Source organism: Heterodontus francisci, chromosome 11 (assembly GCF_036365525.1).
Source record: "Heterodontus francisci isolate sHetFra1 chromosome 11, sHetFra1.hap1, whole genome shotgun sequence".
Classification (NCBI taxonomy): domain Eukaryota; kingdom Metazoa; phylum Chordata; class Chondrichthyes; order Heterodontiformes; family Heterodontidae; genus Heterodontus; species Heterodontus francisci.
In genome coordinates this window covers 77,513,076-77,538,241 of record NC_090381.1, presented here as the reverse complement: position 1 = coordinate 77,538,241, position 25,166 = coordinate 77,513,076, and the positions used below count along the sequence as shown (strand labels likewise).

The window sequence follows — 25,166 nt, the reverse complement described above, 5'->3', positions numbered from 1 at the left end:
TTCTGTACAAGGCACTACATTCCTACTTCTGATTGTCAGGGTTCAGAAAGAAGAAATTTGCCCGAAAATGTACATGCATATTGTAAGTTCACTGCACCATAATTCACAATTGAGTATTTATGTACTTATGACATTGTAATACAGATGTAGGAAATGTGTTTGTGGCAGGACAGACATTGTTTGTCCTCAGTTTTATTTCTGAAAGACACTAAAACTTATTCACATAACATATTTGTTTGCCAAAAAGATGCTGAGAGTCATGATTTGATGCCAAAATAACAAACTATGAAAGCAGATCAAATTGTCAATTTGTCACTTTTCAGACTTCAATTTTATTGTCATCATTTTAACTGTCTCATTTCCTTGTGGAACTGTTAACATATCAGCAGCTGCCTGTAGTCATACTGGCAGGTTTACAAAACTAATGAAGTTGGTTACAAGCCAGACTCAACTTCTTGTTTCCCAATTTTGTAAGTTCATCTGTTCCATCTATTTTTTCAATTTCCATCAGTCATCTAGTAAGAAAGTCAAATCAAACTAAAAATATATACTTTGCAAAGCACAGAGGTTGTTCCTGAACATTTTAGAGGTTCATATAGTCTCCATTAAATGTTGTAGCAGACTAGTGACACAATTATATAATGTAGTTATGCCAGTCAAATCTGTGACAAAGAACCATAGTGAAACCAGCAGGACATTGTTTCTTATAAACATCATTTTCAACAAATATGGCAGATAATTTTTCATAAAATCACTCAACTTTCCGGCTGTTGGCTTGCATCTGGTATTCGGATATGGTTGTTTAGAGGTGCTTCTTGAATTGTTTTTAATTAAGTAAAGCATCACTAGTGCGTACCACATTTGTATATGGCCTTTGTGAGACCACACCTAGAGTACTGTGTACAGTTTTGGTCTCCTTACCCAACAAAGCTTTACATGCAACCAAGGTTCACTAGACTCTTTCTTGGGATGAGGGGACTGTTCTTGCTGGGAGGATGTTTCCCCTGGCTGGCGAGTCTAGAACAAGGGGTCACGGTCAAAAAAAAGGGTTGGCCATTTAGAATTGAGATGAGGAGCAATTTCTTCACTCAAAGGATTGTGCATCTTTGGAATTCTGAACCGCAGAGAGCTATGGATGTTAATTCATTGAGTACAGAGATCGACAGATCTTTGGGTACTCTGGGGATCAAGGGATATGGGGTAGTGCGGGAAGGTGTAGCTGAGGTAGAATATCAACCATGATCGTATTGAATGGCATAGGAGGCTCAAAAGAGCGAAATGACCCACTTCTGCTCCTGTTATGTTACTATACAGCAGAGTATAATAATATATGATTGGAATATTTTCCATTGTTTGACTCAATAGATATAAACCAGTCTAGTTGTGGAATGATCTAAGGGTGGTTATCACAGCAAAATATCAACCCCACTGTTGCAAAGTTAGTAGGTTTCTCCACAGTAAAGAAGGAAAACACTTCACATCTGTGTTTGAAGATGGGAAATATGGCTCTGAGGTATAGCACTTGGATTTTTGCCACCCTCACAGCTGAATAAGGTGAAGCATGATGGGTAGATAGTATGGAAATACTTTGAGGGCATGTGAGAGAGGAGGAATATAAATTTAAAACATTTCAGACACTAGTGTTTGCCGAGTAACTCGAAGACAAATTGTTTGATTTCACTCCGAAACAAAAAAATTCCTTGGCCTTTCTCGTTTCTCTCATTTTCCTCATTCTCTTAATTCTGTCGGCATAGTTTCACCAGTGTGATATATACTAGCAAGAAATACTCCTCATGCTCAAATAATTATAATTTCAAATGCATCTTTTTTATAGTAAATCAATGGTCTATCAGTGAAAGACAACCAAAAGATTAAAAAATATTTTCAAAATGGTTCATTTATTCTGAACCAGAATTTTTCTAGTCAGTAGTTTCGTACTGAATCAACTATTGAAGATGTGAAATCCTCCTGTAGTTTTTATCCAGTGTGGCATCCTTCCTGAGCCACTGCCTTCATTATGAGTTGATTAAATGGAATTTTCAGCATGCACCAGAAGTGGCACACAGGTCACAAATTTCATCGGCTACTGCTACCCTGCCTATGTCTTCAGCAGTCCTCTTCATTGTGTATCAAACCCTCTAGTATTGTGTCATCAGCAAAGTAAAAAAAATTGCATTCTGTACACAAGTCCCAATCATCTTTATGTATTGACAACAGCAGTGGACCCAGCCATCGCCCCTGGATAACACCATGTCCAACCCTTGTCCAATCCAAGCAACACCCGTTTATCTTAACTCTTTGTTTCCTGTCTGTCTTTTAATAAATTTTCTAACTATGCTGATCCATTTCCTCTTCTATCTCATTCAAAATTGCCAATAAGAAAATTGCTATCACATTGCATCGTGGTACACTGTATTCTAGATGTAACAGAAGACAATGTGTTGCAAACAAAACCATTGCAGTGAAAAAGGAATGAATCAGTCGATGAAGAAACTTACATAAAATGTAAAACTGACATGTACAGTAGAATGAAAGGGAATACATTGCTACTAACCATTTTTTGAAGTAGCTAGTCTTCCGGAGTAAGAACATAAGAAATAGGAGTAGACCATAAGGCCTGTCAAGCCTGCTCCGCCATTCAGTATGATCATAGGTGATCTTGGGCTTCAACTCCACTTGCCCACCTGCTACCCATATCCCTTGATTCCCTGAGAGACCAAAAATCTGTCCACCTCAGAAAACAGAAAAAAAAGCCCATAAATATTAGGCTGCGTTTGCTGACAATGCAACCACTAGGTGGTACAGTACTGGCACATGCACAAATGCAGCTCATTGACTGAAACATCACTGTCTGCCAAGTCTCAGGCAGTTGCCAGCAATAAAGATGGCGCTGCTCAATTTATAACAAAAAACAAATTAAACCTAAATCCCCACAATGGCTGTGATCACTGCCTCCATCCCACTCCCAACAGTACCCCGCTCCCTCCTGCCATTGTGCTTCTCTTCGCTGCTCCCTCCCCTTATCCACACATTCTTTTCTTCAGGCGGTGCAGAGGGGAGGGAACGGCGAGACTGGGAACGAGCAGCTGGTGGGGGCGGGGGTGGGGGGGAAGCGTCGAGGCCTGGAGTGAGTGGCTGAGAGAGGGAAGGGAGTAGCGAGGCAGGGAGCGAGCAACCAAGGAGTAGAAGTGGTGAGGCGGGGTGGAGCGGTGCATAGTCGGGAGGGGGAAATTTAAAGCGGCGATTGAAGCAGGGATGGTGGGAGGGAGCAGGGTACTGTTTGGGGGAATGGAGGTGGTGATCACAGCTATTGAGAGGTGAGAGCATCATTGCATGGTGATATCAGCGCACGCATGCACGTGTTCATACTGGCAAGCTGGCAAATGTTCGCACACACTTCTGACGTTCGCGATCGCCCTGCACATGCTCTGCGTTGTCAGGAGTCACTGTCTAAATACTACTGACAGAACAAGTGAAAATAACCTTAAACTGCTTGTTGTACAAGCTCTAACTCCTTTCATACATTATGAACTTGTATCTTTCTCTACTTTCTCTCCTATCTCCCCTCATGCCCTCTCCCAGCTTGTCCATAAGACCCACCTCCTGCTCCTTTGACCCTATTCCCACTAAACTACTGACACCCTACCTTTCCTTCCTGGTCCCCATGTTAGCTGATATTGTTAACAGTTCTCTCTCTTCAAGTGCTGTCCCCCTCTCCTTTTAAATCTGCTGTTTCCCCTCTCAAAAACCAACCCTTGACCCCATCATTCTTGCAAACTACCACCCCATCTCAAACCTCCCTTTCCTCTCAAGTTCTTGAAAGTGTTGTCGCTACCCAAATCCATCCATCTTTCCGGGAACTCCATTTTTGAATCCCTCTAATTAGGTTTCCGCCCCTGCCACAGTACCGAAACGGCTCTTATCAAAGTTGTGATTGTGACGAGGCAAACTATCCCTTCTTGTCTTCCTCGACCTGTCTGCAGCCTTTGGCATTGTTGATCACACTGTCCTTCTACAACACCCCTCCACTGTCATCTGGCCCGATGGGACAGCACTTAACCTTGTTCTGTTCGTATCTATCTAATCATAGCCAGCATATCACATGCAATGTCTTCATTTCCTGCTCTGCACCATTACCTCTGGTGACCCCCAAGGATCTATCCTTGGCCCCCTCTTATTTCTCATCTACATGAGGCCCCTTGACAGTATCATCCGAAAGCACAGTAATAATTTTCACATGTACGCTGACGACACCCAGCTCTACCTCGCCACCACTTCTCTCAACTCCTCCACTGCTTCTAAATTATCAGACTGTTTATCCAACATGCAGTACTGTTTGTGCAGCAATTTCCTCGAGCTAAACATTGGGAAAACTGAAGCCATTGTCTTTGGTCCCCGCTACAAACTCCATTCCCTAGCTACCAACTGCATCGCTCTCCCTGGCAACTGTCTGAGCCTGAAGCAGACTGTTCATTACTCTGGTGGCATATTTGACGCTGAGATGAGCTGCCGACCACATATCCATGTCATCACAAAGAATGCCTATTTCCACCTCCGTAACATCGCCCGACTCCGACCCTGCCTCAGCTCATCTGCTGCTGAAACCCTCATCCATGCCTTCATTACCTCTAGACCGGAGTATTCCAACGCACCCCTGGTTGGACACCCACATTCTACCCTCAGTAAACTTGAAGTCATCCTAAACTCTGCTGCCTGTGTCTTAACTCGCACCAAGTCCTGTTCACCCATCTCCCCTGTGCTCGCTTATCTGCATTGGTCCCAGTCAAGCAACGACTGAATTTTAGAATTCTCATCCTTGTTTTCAAATCCCTGCATGGCCTCGCCACTTCCTATCTCCGTAATTTCCTCCAGCCTCACAACCTTCCGCGATATCTGTACTCCTCTAATGCTGCCCTCTTGAAACGAGAGTTCTGATGATAGGTCACAGACCTGAAACATTAACTCTGCTTCTCTCTCCACAGATGCTGCAAGACCTGCTGAGTATTTCCAGCATTTTCTGTTTTTATCTCAGATTTCCAGCATCCGTATTATTTTGCTTTTATTGTAAAATAACAAGTTATGTTTGTTTTACATGATTCTGCAATGAAGACAACTTCAGTGTAAGTGTATTTAATATCTTTCCAGATGGCGCAGTACTTCTGTACTGGAGTCCTTTGTGATGAAGCATTATTCCATCATTATGCACTCAATGTGCCTTTCTACACTCACTTCACTTCCCCCATTCGCCGTTATGCAGATATCATTGTGCATCGACTTCTTGCTGCATCAATTGGTAGGTTACATAATCTTTGCCTCAGGTGTGTGTGTATCGTGAAACAAGATGAAATATTAAGTCAATTGGATTATGCAATGTTTTAATAAAGTTGTACTGCAGAGTATTGCTATGTTTCCATGTGGTTCTCACAAAGATTGACCGGGGTCTTTTATATTTCGGCTTCCCGTTGGCTGGAAAACAGGCGTATAGAGTTTGTTTTCAGCTAATGAAAGCCCTACCTGAGCCAGACAGCCCTGGAAGTTTTCAGCTTCAGTGCCCAAAGTGCAATGAGTAGTTAATCTCAGGCAGGACAGCAGCAATAGGAAAAAAACAACTGGTTTCAGCATTCCTGTGCTCCGATTCCTATGCTCGGGAAGGAAGAAAAAAAGTCAGTCAGGGTTCTATCCTTGAATTTTTATCGGGTGACTAATATCTCTCTACAACTATTGGCGTTTCAAAATTGCTTGTAACTTCGAATCTAAAATGCTAAATATGAAAAGTTGTGTTCCTATTGGTAGTTGTTTGTACTTTCATACCAATATATTTTCAGAATTTTCTTTGAACCAGTCCCTTAGCTTACCAGATATTTTATCAAAAATGCCATTGCTTTGATACACACAGGTGACCTATTTTTAAATGCATATTTTCAAACTATTTTAATCCTTTTGGCTGTATTGAAGAAGGGTACTTGGTAGCTGTTGCCAATTAAGATTATATGTGGATTACTGAGTGCGTGTTCAGTTTTAACCAACAATATTTGCCCTTTCTAAATTAAATTCTGTTTCACTTGGAGATGAGTATTAGGTACTGCTATCCAACTGAAACTCAATATACTATGCAGCAAATGATATTGTCTCGATCTCCTCATGCAATTATCCCTGGGTAGTGCAGTTAAAAAAGTACATTCGTGCAAATAAGCTTTGATGTGTTAATATTGTTTGTGCACCTTTGTTTTAACCCTTCCCTTGTGTTATTATTGATGCAAGAGCGTCCTAAACACCTGGGTATGGAATATCTAGCCTAAAGCTGAAAGAAATACCACTTAAAGTTACAAAGCTAACTTGTACCTTTTAGACTGGTAAACTCATTACTGGCATTTGAAACTACAGTTCATTTTGAGGCCTATTGTTCACTGAATAAATTAGGCATGTTTAGTTTTAGTTTTTAGTTTTAGAGATACAGCACTGAAACAGGCCCTTCGGCCCACCGAGTCTGTGCCGACCATCAACCACCCATATATACTAATCCTACACTAATCCCATATTCCTACCACATCCCCACCTGTCCCTATATTTCCCTACCACCTACCTATACTAGGGGCAATTTATAATGGCCAATTTACCTAGCAGCCTGCAAGTCTTTTGGCTTGTGGGAGGAAACCGGAGCACCCGGAGAAAACCCACGCAGACACAGGGAGAACTTGCAAACTCCACACAGGCAGTACCCAGAATTGAACCTGGGTCGCTGGAGCTGTGAGGCTGCGGTGCTAACCACTGTGCCGCCCATTGTATGAACTCTCACTTAACTGCAATGAACTCATTTAGATGGTGTCCTGTTCTATTTAAATAACATTTATTTAAGTTTAATTGTTTAATCTAAGCTCAAAATGTAGCCATGTATGCATTTAATTATTCTCAAAGCAAAATAAATTAAAACATTGCACTAACTAAATTATTGCATTTTGCAATTGCAACATTTCAGGTTAACTTTCCAATAGAATAGCTATCAGAAAATGCTGGAAATACTCAGCAAGTCGGGCAGTGTTCTGATGAAAGGTCATCGACCTGAAACATTAACTCTTTCTCTCTCTCTCAGGATGCTGCCTGACTGAGTATTTCCAGCATTTTCAGTTTTTATTTCAGATACCCACATTTACAGTATTTTGCTTTTATTTTATCATAGCTGGCCAGTTTCATAATCTGCAGCTGAACCAATAATGAAGTTCAAATATAATTAAGGCATTTTGAGTCATTTTACTAAATAAATTTGCTGGTTAATGGACTTTTTTATGTGCTAAAGAAAAGTTGATTTTACTTGTTGCTCTTATTCTGGATTTTGCTTTTTAGGTTCCGGTCAACAGGTTGATCTAGGTAAAAGTGACATTCAGAAACAAGCAGACCATTGCAATGAGAAAAAATGTGCTTCAAAAAAAGTGCAAGAACTTAGCACAGACATTTTTTTCTCTGTTTTTGTGAAGGTAAGGAGTCTTAGAATTATTTATTTGGTAGCTTGCAATTGGTTTGCTGATGAGATGTACCTTGTTACAGCAGGAATAGGGAGAGTGGAGCATTGAATCATTTTGGAGTCAGCATTGCAAGAGACCTTGTTCAGGGGGACTTGGGCCTAACAGAAATTGGATGCATGTCAACCATCAGTGTTCTTTGGGCCAGGTCCACGTCAGTGTTTGCTGACAAAAATTAGTGCAGATCAGTCCTCTTGCCACATAGTGTCACCCCTGCCCAAGTCCTGCTGCTAATCAAAGTGATTTCAGCCGCTGCATACTACAGATGGGAATTAGATGAGTGCAGCAGCCAGAGTCAATACCATTAGCAGCAGTATCTTGGAAGGAGTGGCACTGAAGGAAGACAGAAGGGGAGAAATCTAATGGCAATGAAAAGGAGGGGAGAGAAATGTTCCATTGGAAGGGAAAGGGAAGAAGAAAGAAACAGCACTGTGAGTGGGGGACAAAATGCAATGCTAGCAATAACAAGAAGGAAGTGGTGAGAAAGGGTGCCAACAGTAATAAGTGGGTAGCGAGAGGGAGAACATACGAACTAGGAGCAGGAGCAGGCTCTTCAGCCCCTGAGGCCTGCTCTGCCATTCTATAAGATGATGGCTGATCTGTTTGTGGACTCAGCTCCACTTTCCTGCCTACCCCTGATACCCTTTGACTCCCTTGCTTGTCAAGAATCTGTCTACCTCTGCTTTAAAAACAGTCAATGACCCTGCCTCCACCGCTCTCCGGGTAAGAGTGTTCTACAGACTCACGACCCTCAGAGAAAAAAAATTCTCCTCATCTGTCTTAAATGGGAGACCCCTTATTTTTAAACTGTGCCTCCTAGTTTTAGACTCCCCACAAGGGGATCCCCTCAGGATCTTATTTGTTTCAATAAGATCGCCTCCCATCCTTCTAAACTCCAGTGAATAAAGACCCAACCTTTCCTCATAAAATAACCCCTGTTTCCAATGCAGTTATATCCTTTCTTAAGTAAAGAGACCAAAACTGTACACAGTACTCTAGATGTGGTCTCACCAATGCCCTGTACAACTGCAGCAGAACATCTCTAATTTTATATTCCATTCCCCTTGCAGTAAATGACAACATTGCATTTGCCTTCGTAGTCACATGCTGTACCTGCATACTAACTTTTTGTGTTTTGTGTACTAGGACACCCAGATCTCTCTGCATCTCAGTTCTGCAATCTGTCTCCATTTAAATAATATGTTGCTTTTCTATTGTTCCAGCCAAAGTGGACAAGTTCACACTTTCTTACATTATACTCCATCTGCCAAATCTTTGCCCACTCACTTAACCTATCTATATCCCTTTGCAGCCTCCTTATGTCCTCTTCATGTATTTACTCATTATAAAGACATTATTGTTATGTATGGTTTGAGTTTAAAATGTTAATTTCAGTTTCTTTTCTCCACTCCTAAATTGATCACTGGTGGGGTACAGCTCCACAGGCACTAACAGCCTTCAGTATCTCACAAGTGACCGTTTTTTTGTGAAGTTGGACATTGATTGTCAGCAGGCTGTTTGGTCATGGGCGTATTCACAATCGAGCCTAATCCTGTCTTCCATCTGATATTCATATGCCTGTTCCAGAAATACCAATTACGAGCAAAAATATTGGCAATTCTTTTCCTTCTATAGATCAGGGGCATTAAAGCTCCTACTACTTTGAAATATGAGATCACTTAACTCATCCACACATCATGGATTCAGCCTGTGACCTTCCATAGTCTTTCCTTCAGTACACTCAGACAATACATTGACCCCAATGAACCATCAGACGAGCCCATTATCGGTTTTATTTAGTGTCCAAGAATAAAGCTCTTTCAGAATGTTGGCTTGATGCTATACTGAATTACTTTTCTTCCAAAGTAAATAAATGAATAAGCAAAATGAAAATGCACTTGACAAAGAGAATGGAACATATGCAAATATTAAACAGTTTGTTCAATTAATGCATTACAGACAGAGTTCAATATGGTGGGACCAACATCGAGCAGGAAATGGAAAACAAATTGATTAACTTTTATAATTAGAATTGTTGCAAATTTATTAGACTTTGTAAAGAGAGTGGCACTAATCTTTTTAAGATGGTAGCAAGTTGGCTTATAAAATCTGCAATGATATTAAGATTTTTAATGCCTTTTCTCCCCCCCCCCCCCTTCAACAACTGCGTGAATAACATTTACAACTCAAGTCAGGCACAACACTGTGGGTTATGGACAGTTAACGTACTATCAGTAGTAGGCACAATGTTTTTGAGCATTTTATGGGATGTCATGAAGTCTATCTAAAGACCAGTCAGTGTAGATTCAGTAGAAGTCATGCCTCTCAAATCTGCTGGAATTTATTCAGATGAAACTAAGCAAGGGCAATCCAGTAGGAATAATCTACATGGATTTTCAGAAAACATTTTAAAAGCTGTAAATTTGAGGCTTATAAAGCATGTGGAATTAATAACAAACCAACTACTTGCATTTAAAAGTTTGCAGAAGTAGGCAGATGTGATGATGAAGAGAAAAACCTCTGGTAAGGGACAGTGACAAGTGGAATTCAATAAGGACCTATTGTGGGTTAGCTTTGTCCTTTCTATTCACAAAATAATGTACTTGTTTATATATGTAATATCAAATGAAGATGCTATGTTCCTGACTGATAGGTACAACGACAGCAATGACTTGTACTTATGTAGTGCCTTTAACATAATAAAATATCCCAAAGTGCTTCACAGAGGCATTACAAAACAAAATATGACACTGAGCTACTTAAAGAAATATTAGGGCAGATGAACAGAAGCTTAGTAAAAGAGGTAGGTTTTAAGGAGTGTCTTAAAGGAGAAAAGCGAGGTAGAGGAGTCGAGAGGTTTAGGGGGGGAATTCCAGAGCTTGGGACCGAGGCAGTTGAAGGCAAGGCCGCCAATGGTGGAGTGATTAAGCTCGAAGATGCTCAAGAGGCTGGAATTAGTTATCACGGAGCGTTGTAGGGCTGGAGGAGATGGGCAAGGGCTAGGACATGGAGGGATTTGAAAATAAGGATGAGAATTTAAAAATTGTGCCATTGTTTAACTGGGAGCCAGTGTAGGTCAGTGAGCACAGGGGTGATGGCTGAGTGGCATTTGGTACGAGTTGGGACACAGGCAACAGAGTTTTGGATGACCTCAGGTATACAGAGGGTAGAACATGGGAGACCAGCTAGGAGTGTATTAGAATAGTCAAGTCTTTAGGTAACAAATGGATGAGGGTTTCAGCAGCAGAAGACCTGAGGTGGTGCAAAGTGGGGCAATATTACACAGGTAGAAATAAGTAGTCTTTGTGATGGCGTAGATATGTGGTTGAAAGCTCATCTCGGGGTCAGTTTGCAAACAGTCTAGTTCAGCCTCAGACAGTTGCCAGGGAGAGGGAAGGAGTCAGAAGCTAAGGAATGGAATTTGTGGCAGGGACTGAAGACAATGGCTTCAGTCTTCCCAATATGTAACTGGAGGAAATTTCTGCTCATTAGAACTGGCTGTCAATTAAGTAGTCTGACAATTTAGAGAAATTGGAGGGTCGAGACAGGTGGTGGTGAGGTAGAGCTGGATGTTGTCGGTATACATGTGGAAACTGACATGTTTTCGGATGATGTTGCCAAGGGGCAGCACATAGATGAGAAATAGGAGGGGTCTAAATATAGATCCTTGGGGGACACCAGGAGCAGGGTTTTGGGATTTGGGTCGGGACTGTTATTTTGGGATCATATGGGGGCCACAATCCTGTACTATCTAGGGAACAGTCACATGGCAATGATTATATTTTCCTGAATTTGCCAATTAGTGGCCAGAGTGCGGGCTCGCCGTCCAATAAAGAATGGCAGGTGGGCTTTGGAAGCTGGAGGGTCAATAGGAGACCCTCCAGCTCGGAAGGAAATGAAGCCTGCAGTTCAGCTAAGGGAGAGAGAGGGCACCTCTGTTTTGAAGCACCCTCACTCCAACATTTTACACTTTTAAATTTAAAAATGGAACCAGCAGCTGGACTACTGTTGTGGAGGGGGAGCCTCCACATGGCAACCCAAGGCCATAGTTGAAGGCATGAAAGCCTGCCTGGAACACTGGCCCTCTGGCCTACCACCAGGAGGCCGCCTCCAGGCTGCTGGCCGAGTCCCCAAAGTCTCAATGGGCCCAGACACCAACTGGAAAATTCCAATTGGGCTCTGACAATAGGCCTTAAGTGGCCATTTAACTCCCTTAATTGGTGACCTGCCACTTGCCTGCAGGTAGCCCTGCCGACCCCCACAATGCCTCCAGGAAAATGGCCTGAGGGTGAGATGGTGCTGCCACACTGGCCAGAGTTGTGAATTTTTGCACCTGCCTGCCTCTATACTCACCCGCATGGGGCTGAAAATCCTGCCCCAGAGGTAACTCCGAGAATGGGAAGAGAAGCCATTGATGATGATTATCTGGTTACAATTAGATAGATAAGAATGGATAAGGTGAGTGCAGTCCCACCCAGCTGGACAGTGGTGGAGAGGCATTGGAGGGAGATGGTATGATCAACTGTGTCAAAGGCTGCAGACAGATTGAGAATAGATAATTTGCCTTTGTCACAGTCAAATAGGACTTTGTGAGTATGAGGAGAGCCATTTCGGTACTGTGGCAGGGGCAGAAATCTGATTGGAGGGATTCAGACATGAAGTTCCCAGAATGATGGGCACAAATTTGGAAGGCTATAACCCGTTCAAGGACTTGGGAGAGGAAAGGGACGTTGGAGATTGGGTGGTAATCTGCAAGAAGAGAGGGGTTTAGGATTGGTTATTTGAGGAGAGGAGTGATGACGGCAGATTTAAAGGAGAACAATGAACCTGAGCAATGTCAGCTAACGTGGGAGCCAGGAAGGGAAGTTGGGTGGTCAGTTGTTTAGTGGGAATAGGGTCGGGAAAGCAGGACATGGGTCTCCTGGATAAGATGAGCTTAGAGAAGGCATATGGGGAGATAGGAGAGAAACTAGAGAAAGACACGAGATCAGGGCTAGGGCAGGGAGGAACCTTAGAGGAGGTTTGTTCCAGTGGGCTAGGGGAAAGGTGGAAAGTGACAGAGGTGCCTGATCAGATGGTCCTGATCAGATGGTCTCAATCTTGGCGACAGAGAAATTCATGAGCTCCTCGCACAGTGGCAGCAGTGTGTACCATATACAAGATGCACTGCAGCAACTCATCAAGGCTGCTTCGACAGCACCTTCCAAACTCTTGACCTCTACCACCTAGGACAAGGGCAGCAGATGCATGGGTAAACCACCACCTGCAAGTTCCCCTCCAAGCCACACATCACCCTGACTTAGAACTAATTCGCCATTCCTTCACTGTCGCTGGGTCAAAATCCTGAACTCCCTTCCTAACAGCACTGTTGGTGTACCTACACCACATGGACTGCAGCGAGTGGTTCAAGAAGGCAGCTCACCACCATCTTCTCAAGGGCAATTAGGGATGGGCAATAAATGCTGGCCTAGCCAGTGACGTCTACATCCCCCAAACGAATAAAAAACTTGTCGTTGGAGATGAGGGTGGAGGAGACAGAGAAGAGGGGCTTCAGAAGACAGCTTGCAGTAATGAAAAGATGCTGGGGGTTGCGTTTCATGATCCAGGATGATCCTGGAATGGTGACCAGTTTTCGCAGACGAGAGCAGGACCAGGGGAATGGCCAGGGTGAGAGAGAGTAATGGTTTTAATGGGGACTATTGCGTCAAAGGTGGATATGAGGGCGTGATTGAACAGATTGGTCGCTGCAGAAATGTTGTGAATGGAGGGCCAAAGGCTAGACAACTGGGAATTTGAGAGTTCAGTTCTAAATGATTTGAGGGAGAGTTTTTTTTTTCCCAGAGGTGGTTACAGAAGGAAGTAAAGTTTGGAGGGGGAAGCAGATGTGGATGGATTGCGATACAAGGAAGGTGATCAGAAATGGCCTTTTCTGTGATTGACACTATGGGAGGAGTGAGGCCACGTGAGATGGCAAGGTCAAGCGGGTGGCTGTGTTTGTGGGTTGGGGAGTTTACGTGGAGGGTGAGATTAAGGGAGGATAGGAGGGCAGTGAACTCAGATGAGAGAGAAGGTGATGAATTGAGATGGAGTAGAAAATATCGTATTGTTTAGGTCAGATTCGGGGAGAGCAGGGTCTATGACCTGGCTCACACAGCTTGCACTACTAAATCCAGCTCAGTTACCCCAGATTTTTGTGAGTCTCTGATTCTGCCAACAGGATAAGGGAAATAGATTTAATAGTGCAATCCCCACGAGTCTGCTGGGATGCCACTATGCCAGGATCTGGCTTAGGAAAGTGGCTTGAGAGAGATTATTAGCATGCAAAGAAACCAGGTTCGGCAGGTAGATTTTAGTATGCCATTTGTTCTCAGGACATGATGATGCGGGCAATGCTATATATATGCACATTACTCCGAGTAGTAATTGTTTTATTGTAGATTAGATGAGCTAGGTTTTTTACAACAAACAACCTGAATAGCAATATAGCACAGTGAAGTGCCAAAAGTGCACTTGTCAGCATGCAGAGCTTTATGAGGGTTCCAGTGGCCTGATGCCTTTGACGTTGGTCATTTTTTTTAGCTGCGTTTGCTGACAACGTAACCATTAGGTGGTTTTGTACTAGCACATGCACAACAGCATCCTCATCCACTGAAACGTCACTGTCTGCGACATTCAGACAGCTGCCAGAATGAAAGATGGCGCTGCTCAATTTATCACAGAAAAACAACTTCAACCCATGGCAGCACACAATGGACATGTTTGATACTCAGAGAACGTTGCGCTGTTTAAAGTCTCATCACAAGGACAGCACCTCCGACAGTGCTGCACACCCTCTGTAATTCTGAGAGATTTCGGTGCCAGCCTGCTCTCCGGCTCCGGATGCTCACTCTCCCACGCTCCCGCTCTCCGCCCGCTCGCTCCCCGCCTCACCCCCCCCCTCCCCAACCTGCTCTCCGGCCACTCACTCCCCACTTCCCCCACTCCACATCCCTCCAGCCGCTAGCTCTAAGCCGCGCTGCTTCCCTCCTCTCGGTCACTCGCTCCTACATTGCAGCATCACCCCTCGCCGCCCACTTTTCTTCTTCAGGCGGAGTGAGTGACCGAGAGATTGAAACGGCCGCAGCCTAGAGCTAGCATCTGGAGGGATGTGGGGGGGGAAGCGGGGAGTGAGCGGCCAGAGAGTGGGATGGGATGGGGTGGGGGGAAGCGCAGAGCGAGCGGCCGGAGAGCAGGGTGGGGTGGGAAGCAAGGAGCGAGCGGCCGGAGAGCGGGATGGGGTGGGAAGCAAGGAGCAAGCAGCGAGGGGGCAGAGTGATTTTCTGTACATGTGCCAGTTAGTCCTAGCAAGACATAGGCTGCGCATGCGTGGCATTTCAGAGCACAGGAGAACGTTTGCACATGTGCGCAGCTTTGAGCGCTCTGATGATATCAGTGGGCCGCTGCATTGTCAGGAGTCACTTTGTTTTTTTTTATGGTGCCAGCCCATAAATTGCCATGTTTATTGACTTCAGTTACACAATTTACGATTGTTTAATTTGAACTCAACCTCTGGGTTGCTAGTCCAACACTATAGTCACTGCTCCACCATACCCTGGATTCATAAGGTTATATGCACTGGAATGAATAATATGAAAAGGTAAGTATTCGATGGCGGCTTCTTATTAGAAAATCCTTCTTTTGGATGAGTCATTAAACTGAGGCTTAATCTGCCTGCTCAGTGGATCGAGAATATGGGTGGGTTGAGATTTGACTCTCTCCCAACCTGTGCTGTTTCAGGTCCTACTCCCTGCTCTTCCAAAACCATTTTGTTTTCATTAAAATGGAGTGTTACTACTACTTCTCCATTATTACTTAACAAAATGAGTCTATGAAGGTCTAAAACAAGCAGAATAGAAAACAACTTTAGCTGTATCAAACATGAAATAACACAATTGAATGCTAAATAATTTCAGGTTAAATGCCTGAATACTTACGATTGATAACTTTCACTATCCAGAAAAATTTGGATGCTTGGAGGGGGTGAGAGAGAGACCCTGTTGCTTAGGTGAGGGCAAGAGGAGCATATTTGAGGACACATAGTTTACAAGGTTTTTGGTGAAGAAATACAAAAGGTATGTAGTAATACAATAGCGTAATATTGTCTTCACACCAATAATATAAAACATTGAGTATATTTCTATCCTGGACTGGGATTCCCCCTTGACAATCCTGCCCACAGTCTCCCTCCAGTTAGGTCCTCAGCACTGATCATCTGAAGACTCCTGTGTAAGTCAGGGCCTTCAGTGGGAGATGCATTCTGATATTTGGGGTGCTTTGACTCCTTTTAAGTCCCTCGCCATCTTCTCAGCATAGTCACGGTTCTGTTTTTCACAATAACAGGCTCCCTTTTGATGAGAATATTCCCACCAGGAGTCCACTTTTGGAATGGGTTGGGGTCAAGGGTGAATTCCAAGGAATGGAAGTCCCACACTTTTAGAATTCCACCCCAAAGTGGAGAATCCCAGCTTTGGAGTCCAGTTTTCGAAGGAGCAGTGTACTTTTAAACAGCATTGGTGTTTAGAAATACTGATACGGTGAGGCAGTCCCCAACAATCTACAATTATTAACTATGCATTTTGGACAGAAGCGTTACAATTGGGATTTGCTAGGGGCAGCATTTTGAACCTGAATAGCAATATAGCACTGTGAAGTGCCAAAAGTGCACTAGTCAGCACGCAGAGCTTTGAGGATTCTGGTGGTAAGCTTGGCACCTTTAATATATCCTATGGGATGCTATTGATTTTAGTTTTCAGAAAATCAAACTAATAAAAGTTCTGAAATCTATTGTAATAAAGAGGAATTTAACATTCATTTGTTTTGAAGCGCATTTCTTGATCATAGGCCTTTATTCAGGGCTATTTTGGAATTTTTTTTTAAAAGGTGTTGAACATTTCTGAATTTTGTAAGTTGGCATATATGGTATGGGAATGGAGTTTTTGGCAAGCTTTCTTTAGACTTGCCAATGTTTAGTTGGATAAGTTTATGCCTACTTCACAATTAGAAGTGGGGCAAGAAACCCAACAGCATGGGCTTGAAGTTGTTGGAGAGATACATCCGGTGAAGCACTTTCTTTTCTTGTATTGTTGTTTATGTTTCTCATGACTAGCATTAACATTGTGTAAAACTGTGAGGGGTTAAGTTTAATACATTATATCTCAGATTCATAAGCAACATGCTAAAGCAATACTGGCTAAAATCATAATTAAGGTATTTTAAAATTAACTTAAAAGCTTCAAATACTTCAATTATAAATCACCAAACTATGGTATACGCCATGGATGTCTTGTGGGAAATAGTATGATTCATGGTAAAATTTTTGCAGTTTATTCAGTAATGTTTTGACATTTAACAATGTATTTTATTAGGAATGTGGCCCTCTGGAATCTGAAGCCATGGTGATGGGGGTTTTGGACCAATCTTTTGATGTATTGGTTTTACGATACGGTATCCAGAAGCGAATCTACTGTAATGTAAGTATTGTTTATTAAAAATGTTTGAAAGGTTACATATTTTCCAAATTAGTCATTCACTCAGATTATATTCTGGTGTTTGTCTTTTAGCAGTTTCCAGATATTGTACTGTTAAGTACATTATTTTTAAAAGCAACTTTGTCAGTGTAGGCGATTCTTAGAAACCAACAGAATTTTCCAACGCAACAGAAAAAGGAACTTCTTTTAACTGCAATTGTCAGGATGTCACCTTTCCATTATAACTGATTAATCCCAAAGCTGGTAAATAGGAGGCAAAATGCTCTCAAATGGAGTCATCTGTAAACACAGCCTGGTGAATTATTGAAACCCAAACCAAATATTTCATATTTAACAGCTCATTAGGAAAATCAGAAGTAACAATCTGTTACTGAAATAAATTGTCAACACATCTTTTTTGTTAAGAATAGTCTGTTCAGAGACTCATGTCATATGATTGTGATTCATTGATGGCTGCGTAATGGTCCCAAGAGATCACCTTAGATCACTGGGATGTGCTGAAGCTGAACAATTAGTTAGAAAAGCAGCCTGTATTAAATAAAACTTTATTTCAGAAATCCACGCAGAGTATTTACTCATAAGTAGATTTTTTTCTCACCCTACCTGGTCTTAAACCTGTAAACATTTGTGTTGTAAAAATTGACCGTTTGTTTAAAATATTGATGAGCCTGGGGGGAAGAAATCACAATTTGGATTCATTAAAGTTTCAATGTGTTGATTTCACTATTTATAAATCAATGCCTCAGTTAAAGTTGCCTGGTGGTGCGAGTCCCAACTCCGTATGAAAGGAGCACAGTGTTTCAGTACATTTCATTTGTGGCATTCAGGTTAAACTGGGGTCTCTGACTTTTTTTAAAATTTGAAGTACCACCAAATACCTGTAGCATGAATATACAGAAAGTAACAATGTCATGCATTGTGTGTGCAGGTGCTTGTGTATTTATGGTGAATTTTGGAAAAACTTTCCTGAAGTTGGCATAATTTAACAAATTAAAGCTTCCTACTGGTGCAACATCTGCCATTCCAACCAGTTGGGGCCCTACTATTAGGTGGCAGTGCTGTATTTTCTGATGCATATTAGGTTCTGAAGCATTCTGCTCATTCCAACTGTTGCCCTAGAGTCAAGAAAGGCACCTTCACATCATTGTGGTGCTGTCCACGCTATCCATTGTCGATCGCCTGAAATACCGTGGTAGCAAAGACTAATTTTTCATGGATTTTCAGATCTGTCATCAGAGCTACCTGCTCTATGGATCCAAAGTGCTGACTAAAGACCTGTGGGTGAATCTACTATATAAAGCTATTTTATTAACTGAAGTATTGTTTAATGAACTAAGGTTTGATTTTTCAAACATTGAAGATGAAGGCAATTTGTGAGGACTTTGGTGGAAAGTTGTACTGCAGCTGCATTTAATTGACTGGGTTGTACTTTATGACTGCTTTCTGTCTGTAAAATGAACACCTCTGTCACACAGATAATTGTGAATTTATCTCATAACGCTGCTTTGATCTGGTAAGAATTTTAAGAAACTAAGGTAATTATTGCATTACATGCCACTTAGTTATGAAATTAAATTATAGCACAAACACATATCAGTTCAGAAGATTACTTCTTTTGACTACAAAGCCCCTTTTACTAATTTACTTTTGTCAAATTCAGCACCAAGTTAACAGATAAATGTAATCAAAATAGTCTTTAATCCATCTGGATTATCTTAAACATCCTTCATAGAACACTGCATAAAACCTGATAGTCTGTGCTATCTCTAGGTGTGTACTAGTAGCATCAGATAGAGTTAGCCTAGTATATGATTTGGATAATTTTTTATTCTTTCATGGGATGTGGGTGTCGCTGGCAAGACCAGCATTTGTTGCCCATCCCTAACTGCACTTTACAACTGAGTGGCTTGTTAGGCCATTTCAGAGGGCAGTTAAGAGTCAACCACATTGCTGTGGGTCTGGAGGCACTTGTAGGGCAGACCAACTAAGGATGGTAGATTTCCTTCCCTAAAGGGCATTCGTGAACCAGATGGATTTTTACGACAATTGATAGTTTCATGGCACCATTACTGAGACTCACTTTCAATTCCAGATTTTTTACTAATTAATTGGATTTAAATTCCACCAGCTGCCGTGGTGAGATTTGAACCCATGTCTCCAGGGCATTAGCCTGGACCTCTGGATTACTAGTTCAGTAATGCCTTGTGAGATGCCAATTCAGAGGGAATTGCATGATTTTCCAGCTGCAGGGGCAAAAACCTTTGTGAGGCTGATGAGAATGAATATCTCATGTAATGAGATGTATTGGCAACTTTAATTGTAGTTGCATTTAAGATTTCAATTTGTTCCTTTATGTGGAAGTTTAGATGTGTCCCCTAATCTGGAAGTGTTGTGTTTTCACTCTGCAAGCAATAGCTAATATTTTGTCTGAACTTCGGTGTTGCTCTGAACTCTTACTGTAAATTTTTACTTGGAGAGTAAAATTGATATTTTTAACTATAAAGCTATGTTCAGTCAGCATTGAAGATTTTCAATTGATTTGTCAACTGTTGTTGGTCAAATGTTTGATGCATATTGCTATGTAATTTAAGAGCAATATGAATAACATTTTCCACATTGGAATCTCACAAGGCTGATGTCCATCCAAAAGATCTTGCATGTGATTTGAACAACTTAAGACCAACCTGTGGAAAGGTTAAATGTGAGTTGGAAATATGTTTCTCCAAATGAAGTTGCAAGCCTGACTTTCAACTTTGAAAAGTGTGGAAACTTTTTGCATAAACATAAATCGCTTCATTGTGTACACTTTTTCTCTTTATTCAAGCTGCCAAAGATTTTCTTCCATTCAATTAATGGTAACTATCCACCCCCTCCTTTGCCTTTGCTGTAGAGCCTTCCTCTCAAAGGATTTACTTTTCACAAAGTAGGAAAGAACCCTGAACTAAGATTGATGTGGGAACCAGAGACACTGGACCAAAAACCAGTTTGTCAGGTACTTGTGTATGATTGTTTGAGCAACAAATGTGTTGAAGTATAGAATTTATTTTGCCATTAAGTCTGCAAATTTCTTTTCCATTTTATTATTTTTAAAGACATATTTATAGTCTCTCAGTTTTGTTGACGGTGGTGAAAATAATAAATAAATTGGAGCTATCTAAATTGAATGAAAAATACTATTCTCTATCGGTAATTTACGACTGAAGTATATTGAGTTTGTAAACTTAAAATTTGAGTGCACTTAAGTTTTTCAAGGTTCGTTCATTTACTTATATTGCATAAGATAATTATCAGTTGTGAAAGAGCATACAGGTGCACACCAAATCAAAACAAATGTATTTGTAATGGGCACGGTGTCTTATTGACTTAGCAACCCTTATTGACTTGACAATGAACTTTGTCATTTAGGTAATAACTATTTTTGCACTGGTGGAAGTCGTCATAAAATCGGATAATGCAGTCCTCAAGTACAGTGCCATTCTCAAGAAACCAACTGGAGCTCCTGAATAAAGACATATCTGAACTCTGAAAAATGTTGATGCAACCAAATAGTTTCTGTTAACTGGAATTTTTTTAATGCACAAAACATTGTTTGAAAATTAAATAAGATTTTAATGGTAATTTTAAGTTTTGATTTAGCTGCACAGTACTGTTGTAGCAAGTTTCAGTTGAACTGCAGTTGTGCTGTGTATAGGACCGAACTTCAAGTATGCAGTTTGTTGCATGTTTTTACAGTTATTAATTTCATGGTGCAAGACAACATTGTTAGAAAGTGAGGTTAAAGAAGAGCAATAATATTTGAAAGAAGCAGTGTAGTAAACATGAAGTGATGTTGAAATCAAGAATTGTTTGATGTTGAATACATATCTAGACCAGCGCTATGCATAGAATGATGAGAACTTTATGTTGTAATGTATTCTGGAGCAAATAATAAAACAAAGCCTGCTTCCAAATATTCATTTGTTACAACTTTCTGACTGGTAACAGTTTATGTTCTCAATATTTTTAGGAGCAGCAGGATGGAAAAATGCCTTTGAATAACTACATGGTTTGGTGTTAGTGTTAGTGTCAGCCTTGTCTCAGAGGTGAAAGTGCTACCATTGAGTTGGAAAGTTGTGGGTTCAAGTCCCACTCCAGAGACTTAAGCACAAAATGGCACTTCAGCTGGCACCTCAGCAAGGTATTGAGCAAATGCTGTTAATGCTGCCATCTTTCAAATCAGATGTTAAGCTGAGCTGCTGGAACATAACTAGGAGCAGAAGTAGGCCAACTAGCCCTTAATGTCTGCTTTGCCATTCAATGCTGTCATGACTGATCTGCGACCTCAACTCCATCTTCCTGTACTATCACCACCTCCCTTACTTCCCTTAATAGCCAAAAGTCTATCAATCTCTGTCTTGACAACACTCAACGACTGAGCGTCCACAGCGCTCTGGGGTAGAGATTTTCAAAGATTCACAACTCTTTGAGTGAAGAAGTTTCTCCTCATATCAGTTGTAAGTAACCTACCCATCATTCTGAGACTTTGACCCCTAGTTCTAGGCTCCCAAACCAGGGGACATATCCTCCAAACATTTACCCTCTTAAGTCCTTAAGAATTTTGTAAGTTTCAATGAAATCATTTCTCATTCTTCTAAACTGTAGGGAATATAGGCCTAGCCTACTCAATCTCTTCTCATAGGACAATCCCCTCATCCCAGGAATCACTCTAACGAACCTTGGTTGCACTCCCTCTAAGACAGGTTTATCCTTCCTGAGATAAGGAGACCAAGACTGTACTCAGGTGTGTTTTCACCAAGGCTGCCTACAATTGCAGTAAGATTTCTTTATTTTTATACTCCAATCCCTTTGTAATAAAGGCTAACATACTATGTGCTTTCCTAATTGCTTGCTGTACCTGCATGTTAACTTGCTGTGATCTGTGTATAGTCACCCAGGTCGCTTCTAATGCCAACATTTCCCAGTCTGTCACTGTTTAAGAAATATTCTGCTTTTCTATTTTCCTTCCAAAGTGGATAACTTCACACCTTCCCATATTATATTCCATCTGCCATGTTCTTGTCTACTGACTCAACTTGTCTACGTCCCTTTACAGCCTTCCTTACAGCTTACTTTCTCACCTAGCCTGCATTATCAGCAAGTTTGGAAATATTACACTTGGTTCCCTCGTCGAAGTCATTGAAATAGATTGTAAATAGCTGAAGTCTAAGTACTGATCCTTGGTAGCCTGCTACTTACAGCCTGTCAACCCAAAAATGACGCTTTATCCCTACTCGCTGTTTTCTGTCTGTCAACCAATCCTCAAGCCATGCTAATATATTACCCCAATCCTGTCTGTCATCAGGTGGCGGTAAAAGATCCCATGATATTTTAGTAAGAGCAGCAGGAATTCTGGCTAACATTTATCCCTTAAGCAACACCACTAAAACTGATTATTATTATTTGCTGCTTGTAGGCCTTGCAGTGTGCAAATATGTTGCCACATTTCTTTACAATAATGACTACACTTCAAATGTGCTTAATTGACCATGAACTGTAGGTTTGAAAGCAGCTATATAAATACAAGTTTGCCTTTTTAATATTTTTCTTTGACTACTTTCGGGTGTCAAAACAATTACAAGAAAAACTGCTACCCGCTAGAGATTATCTTTTGTGCAAAACATTCCCCATCTTTATTTTTTTTTTAAAGTATTAAACCATACATATTTGTAGGGGGTGATCAGTGTTCCCTCTAAGGTACGTGGTCATGCAGCAATCTTGAATGTACTGTGCTGTGTAATACAGGCTGTGCACAACAAAGAAAAATGAAATGGAACAGTGGTTATCAACTTTTTATTTCAGCCCAACTTCCCTCCAGATTGCTCTCGTGAAATAGGTTATGGGGACATTCTGTGTGCATCTTAAAATAGCTTCATCTTTAAGTGGGTATTTTGAAGTGGCCTAGAACAATATAAAGCTTTACAACAGTCGAGTATATAATCGGGCCCAGGGAAGGGCAATTTAAGGTACTCACTGAATTCATTGGAGCCTGTTGGGGTACTTTTCAGCAAAGTAGCTCTGTAAGGGAGGTTTAAATCGTTTATAAAAATCAATCATATCTGCCAGCTGGTTTTTGTAGTTTGTTATTTTTTGAGAGAGATGGAGAAGTATTTTGTACCTCTGCTCCAAAGTCATACAGCACTGAAACAGGCCCTTCGGCCCACCGAGTCTGTGCTGACCATCAGCCATCCATTTATACTAATCCTACATTAATCCCATATTCCCTACCTTCCCTCAATTCTCCTACCATCTACCTACACTAGGGGCAATTCACCTATCAGCCTGCAAGTCTTTGGCTGTGGGAGGAAACCTGAGCACCTGGCAGAAACCCGCGCGGTCACAGGGAGAACTTGCAAACTCCGCACCAGCAGTAGCCAGAACCGAACCCGGGTCGCTGGAGCTGTGAGGCTGCGGTGCTAACCACTGTGCTGCCCTCACTTGACAGTTTGAGATTTTGCTGAGTTAATGTCCCCTAGTGTAGCACTAAGCCATATGGAATGGTAAAATACCAGGTCCAATTACTGGTCTGTGCAGAGTTAATTTATCTGAGGCCATTAATTAACCTTATTTTTCCTGCGATAGGGAGAAGAGGAAAATCAGTCAGGATTGCTGTTTCTTTCGCTATCTAGCATTCCTTTTGGTGTATGCGTGCTTTCTAAATGTGAAAAGGATAAAAGGGAACAAGTCAAACATGACACAGTACATTTCTATTTTATTCATTGACATACTGTTAACAGGTGAAATGAAGACATAAATGCAGACAAGAATTAATTTTAAACTAGCATTTGCTTGACTTGGCAGAGCCATAATTTCACATATAAATATCTGCACGTCATCCCTAGACATATTACTTTGTTCTTCCCTTCTACCATTTTCTGTCTTTCGAAAGTGGAAATTATTCCTAATTCAGATAAGCTAATGACACAGGTAACAACTAAAGGGTAAGCAAAGGTTACATTCAACAACACAACTAACATTTGGCATCTGGACATGCAGATAATAAGGATACCATATCCAGATAACATGGTATGATTTTAAAAAAATAAATCAATGCTGTTAATATACAATTACCTTATATTGACTTATCTACTCTGTATAAGGCATGTTCATAACCACACCTGGAACTTTGTTTTGTTCTACTGCAGCAAGGATATCCACAGGTAGTTGGCAGTGTAGTAAGAGCAACCAAACCAATACCTAGCCTAAGGCATTTGAGCAATGAGAAGAGATTGAAGAACCTAGGATTGTTCACTCAGGAAAAGAGAACATTCAGGGGAGATACTGGATTACTCAAGATTTTTAAGGGAAGAGCTAAATTGAACTCTGATAACATGTACAAGATTGCCACAAGCTGTAGAGTCAGGGAACACAATTGCAGTGTTCTATTAGTGCAGGTAAAGAGACCATTTAGCTTTAACTACTTAACTCAAGAGGGTTATGAATCTGCAATGGTCTGCCCAGATAGACATTGGAGACGGATGTGTGGAAAAGAATTAAGGGAAAACTATAAAGATCTTTGAGAAAGTTGAGAAAGTGTGTGACTGTGAGGTAGTAGTTTTTGGGACTGGCCCAATGGACTGCAGAGTCTTTCTCACTATTATAATTTCCATTGTCTCTACCAACACTGATGCTCTTGAATGATCAAATACTGATAGTAGAATTACCAATGGAGCATTCTTTCCCAGATCTGTAAGGTAACAAGCTTGATGATTGTGATTTTTCTTTAAATAAATTAGTATAGACTAAGTTAAGTAACCATGATTAATTACTATTTGGTGAAAGTTTTTTCCTGTTCAGACCCAAAACAGAAGCAACCTGGCTAAAACTGAATCCATAGTTAGTACAATATCAATGCACCAGACATGATGTCTTATGAAGTTCCACAATTTTGACTTGCATATCAAAACAAATGAGGCACCATGATTTTGATTTACATTTTGATAGATATAGAGCACTGCTGAATTACACTTGGAATTTGTTTTCAGATCACATCGATATTTTAATACTTGTAAATTTATGAAGGAGTATTTCTTTGCTGACAAATGATAGTAAATTCAGAATATTCAGGTTCTAATTCAGATCATAG

General features: G+C 41.2%; 1 protein-coding gene across 2 annotated transcripts in view; it reads left to right on the top strand.

Moving 5' to 3' along the window:
- The window catches only part of dis3l2 (DIS3 like 3'-5' exoribonuclease 2), a 410,232-nt gene extending 389,236 nt beyond the window's left edge, over positions 1-20,996 (top strand). Inside the window, exons 17-21 of one of the 2 annotated variants that reach the window (XR_010975985.1) lie at positions 5,146-5,293; positions 7,342-7,472; positions 16,922-17,026; positions 18,164-18,321; positions 19,935-20,025. Coding sequence is in view for 1 of the 2 variants with exons in the window: in XM_068042291.1 (XP_067898392.1) it covers positions 5,146-5,293; positions 7,342-7,472; positions 16,922-17,026; positions 19,935-20,036; positions 20,450-20,551 (588 nt within the window). In the remaining variant the exon portion in view is untranslated. Of the gene's footprint in view, positions 1-5,145; positions 5,294-7,341; positions 7,473-16,921; positions 17,027-18,163; positions 18,322-19,934; positions 20,037-20,449 lie in introns of those variants that run through there. The other variant, XM_068042291.1, reaches the window with a different exon arrangement.
- The last annotated feature ends 4,170 nt before the right edge of the window (positions 20,997-25,166 follow it).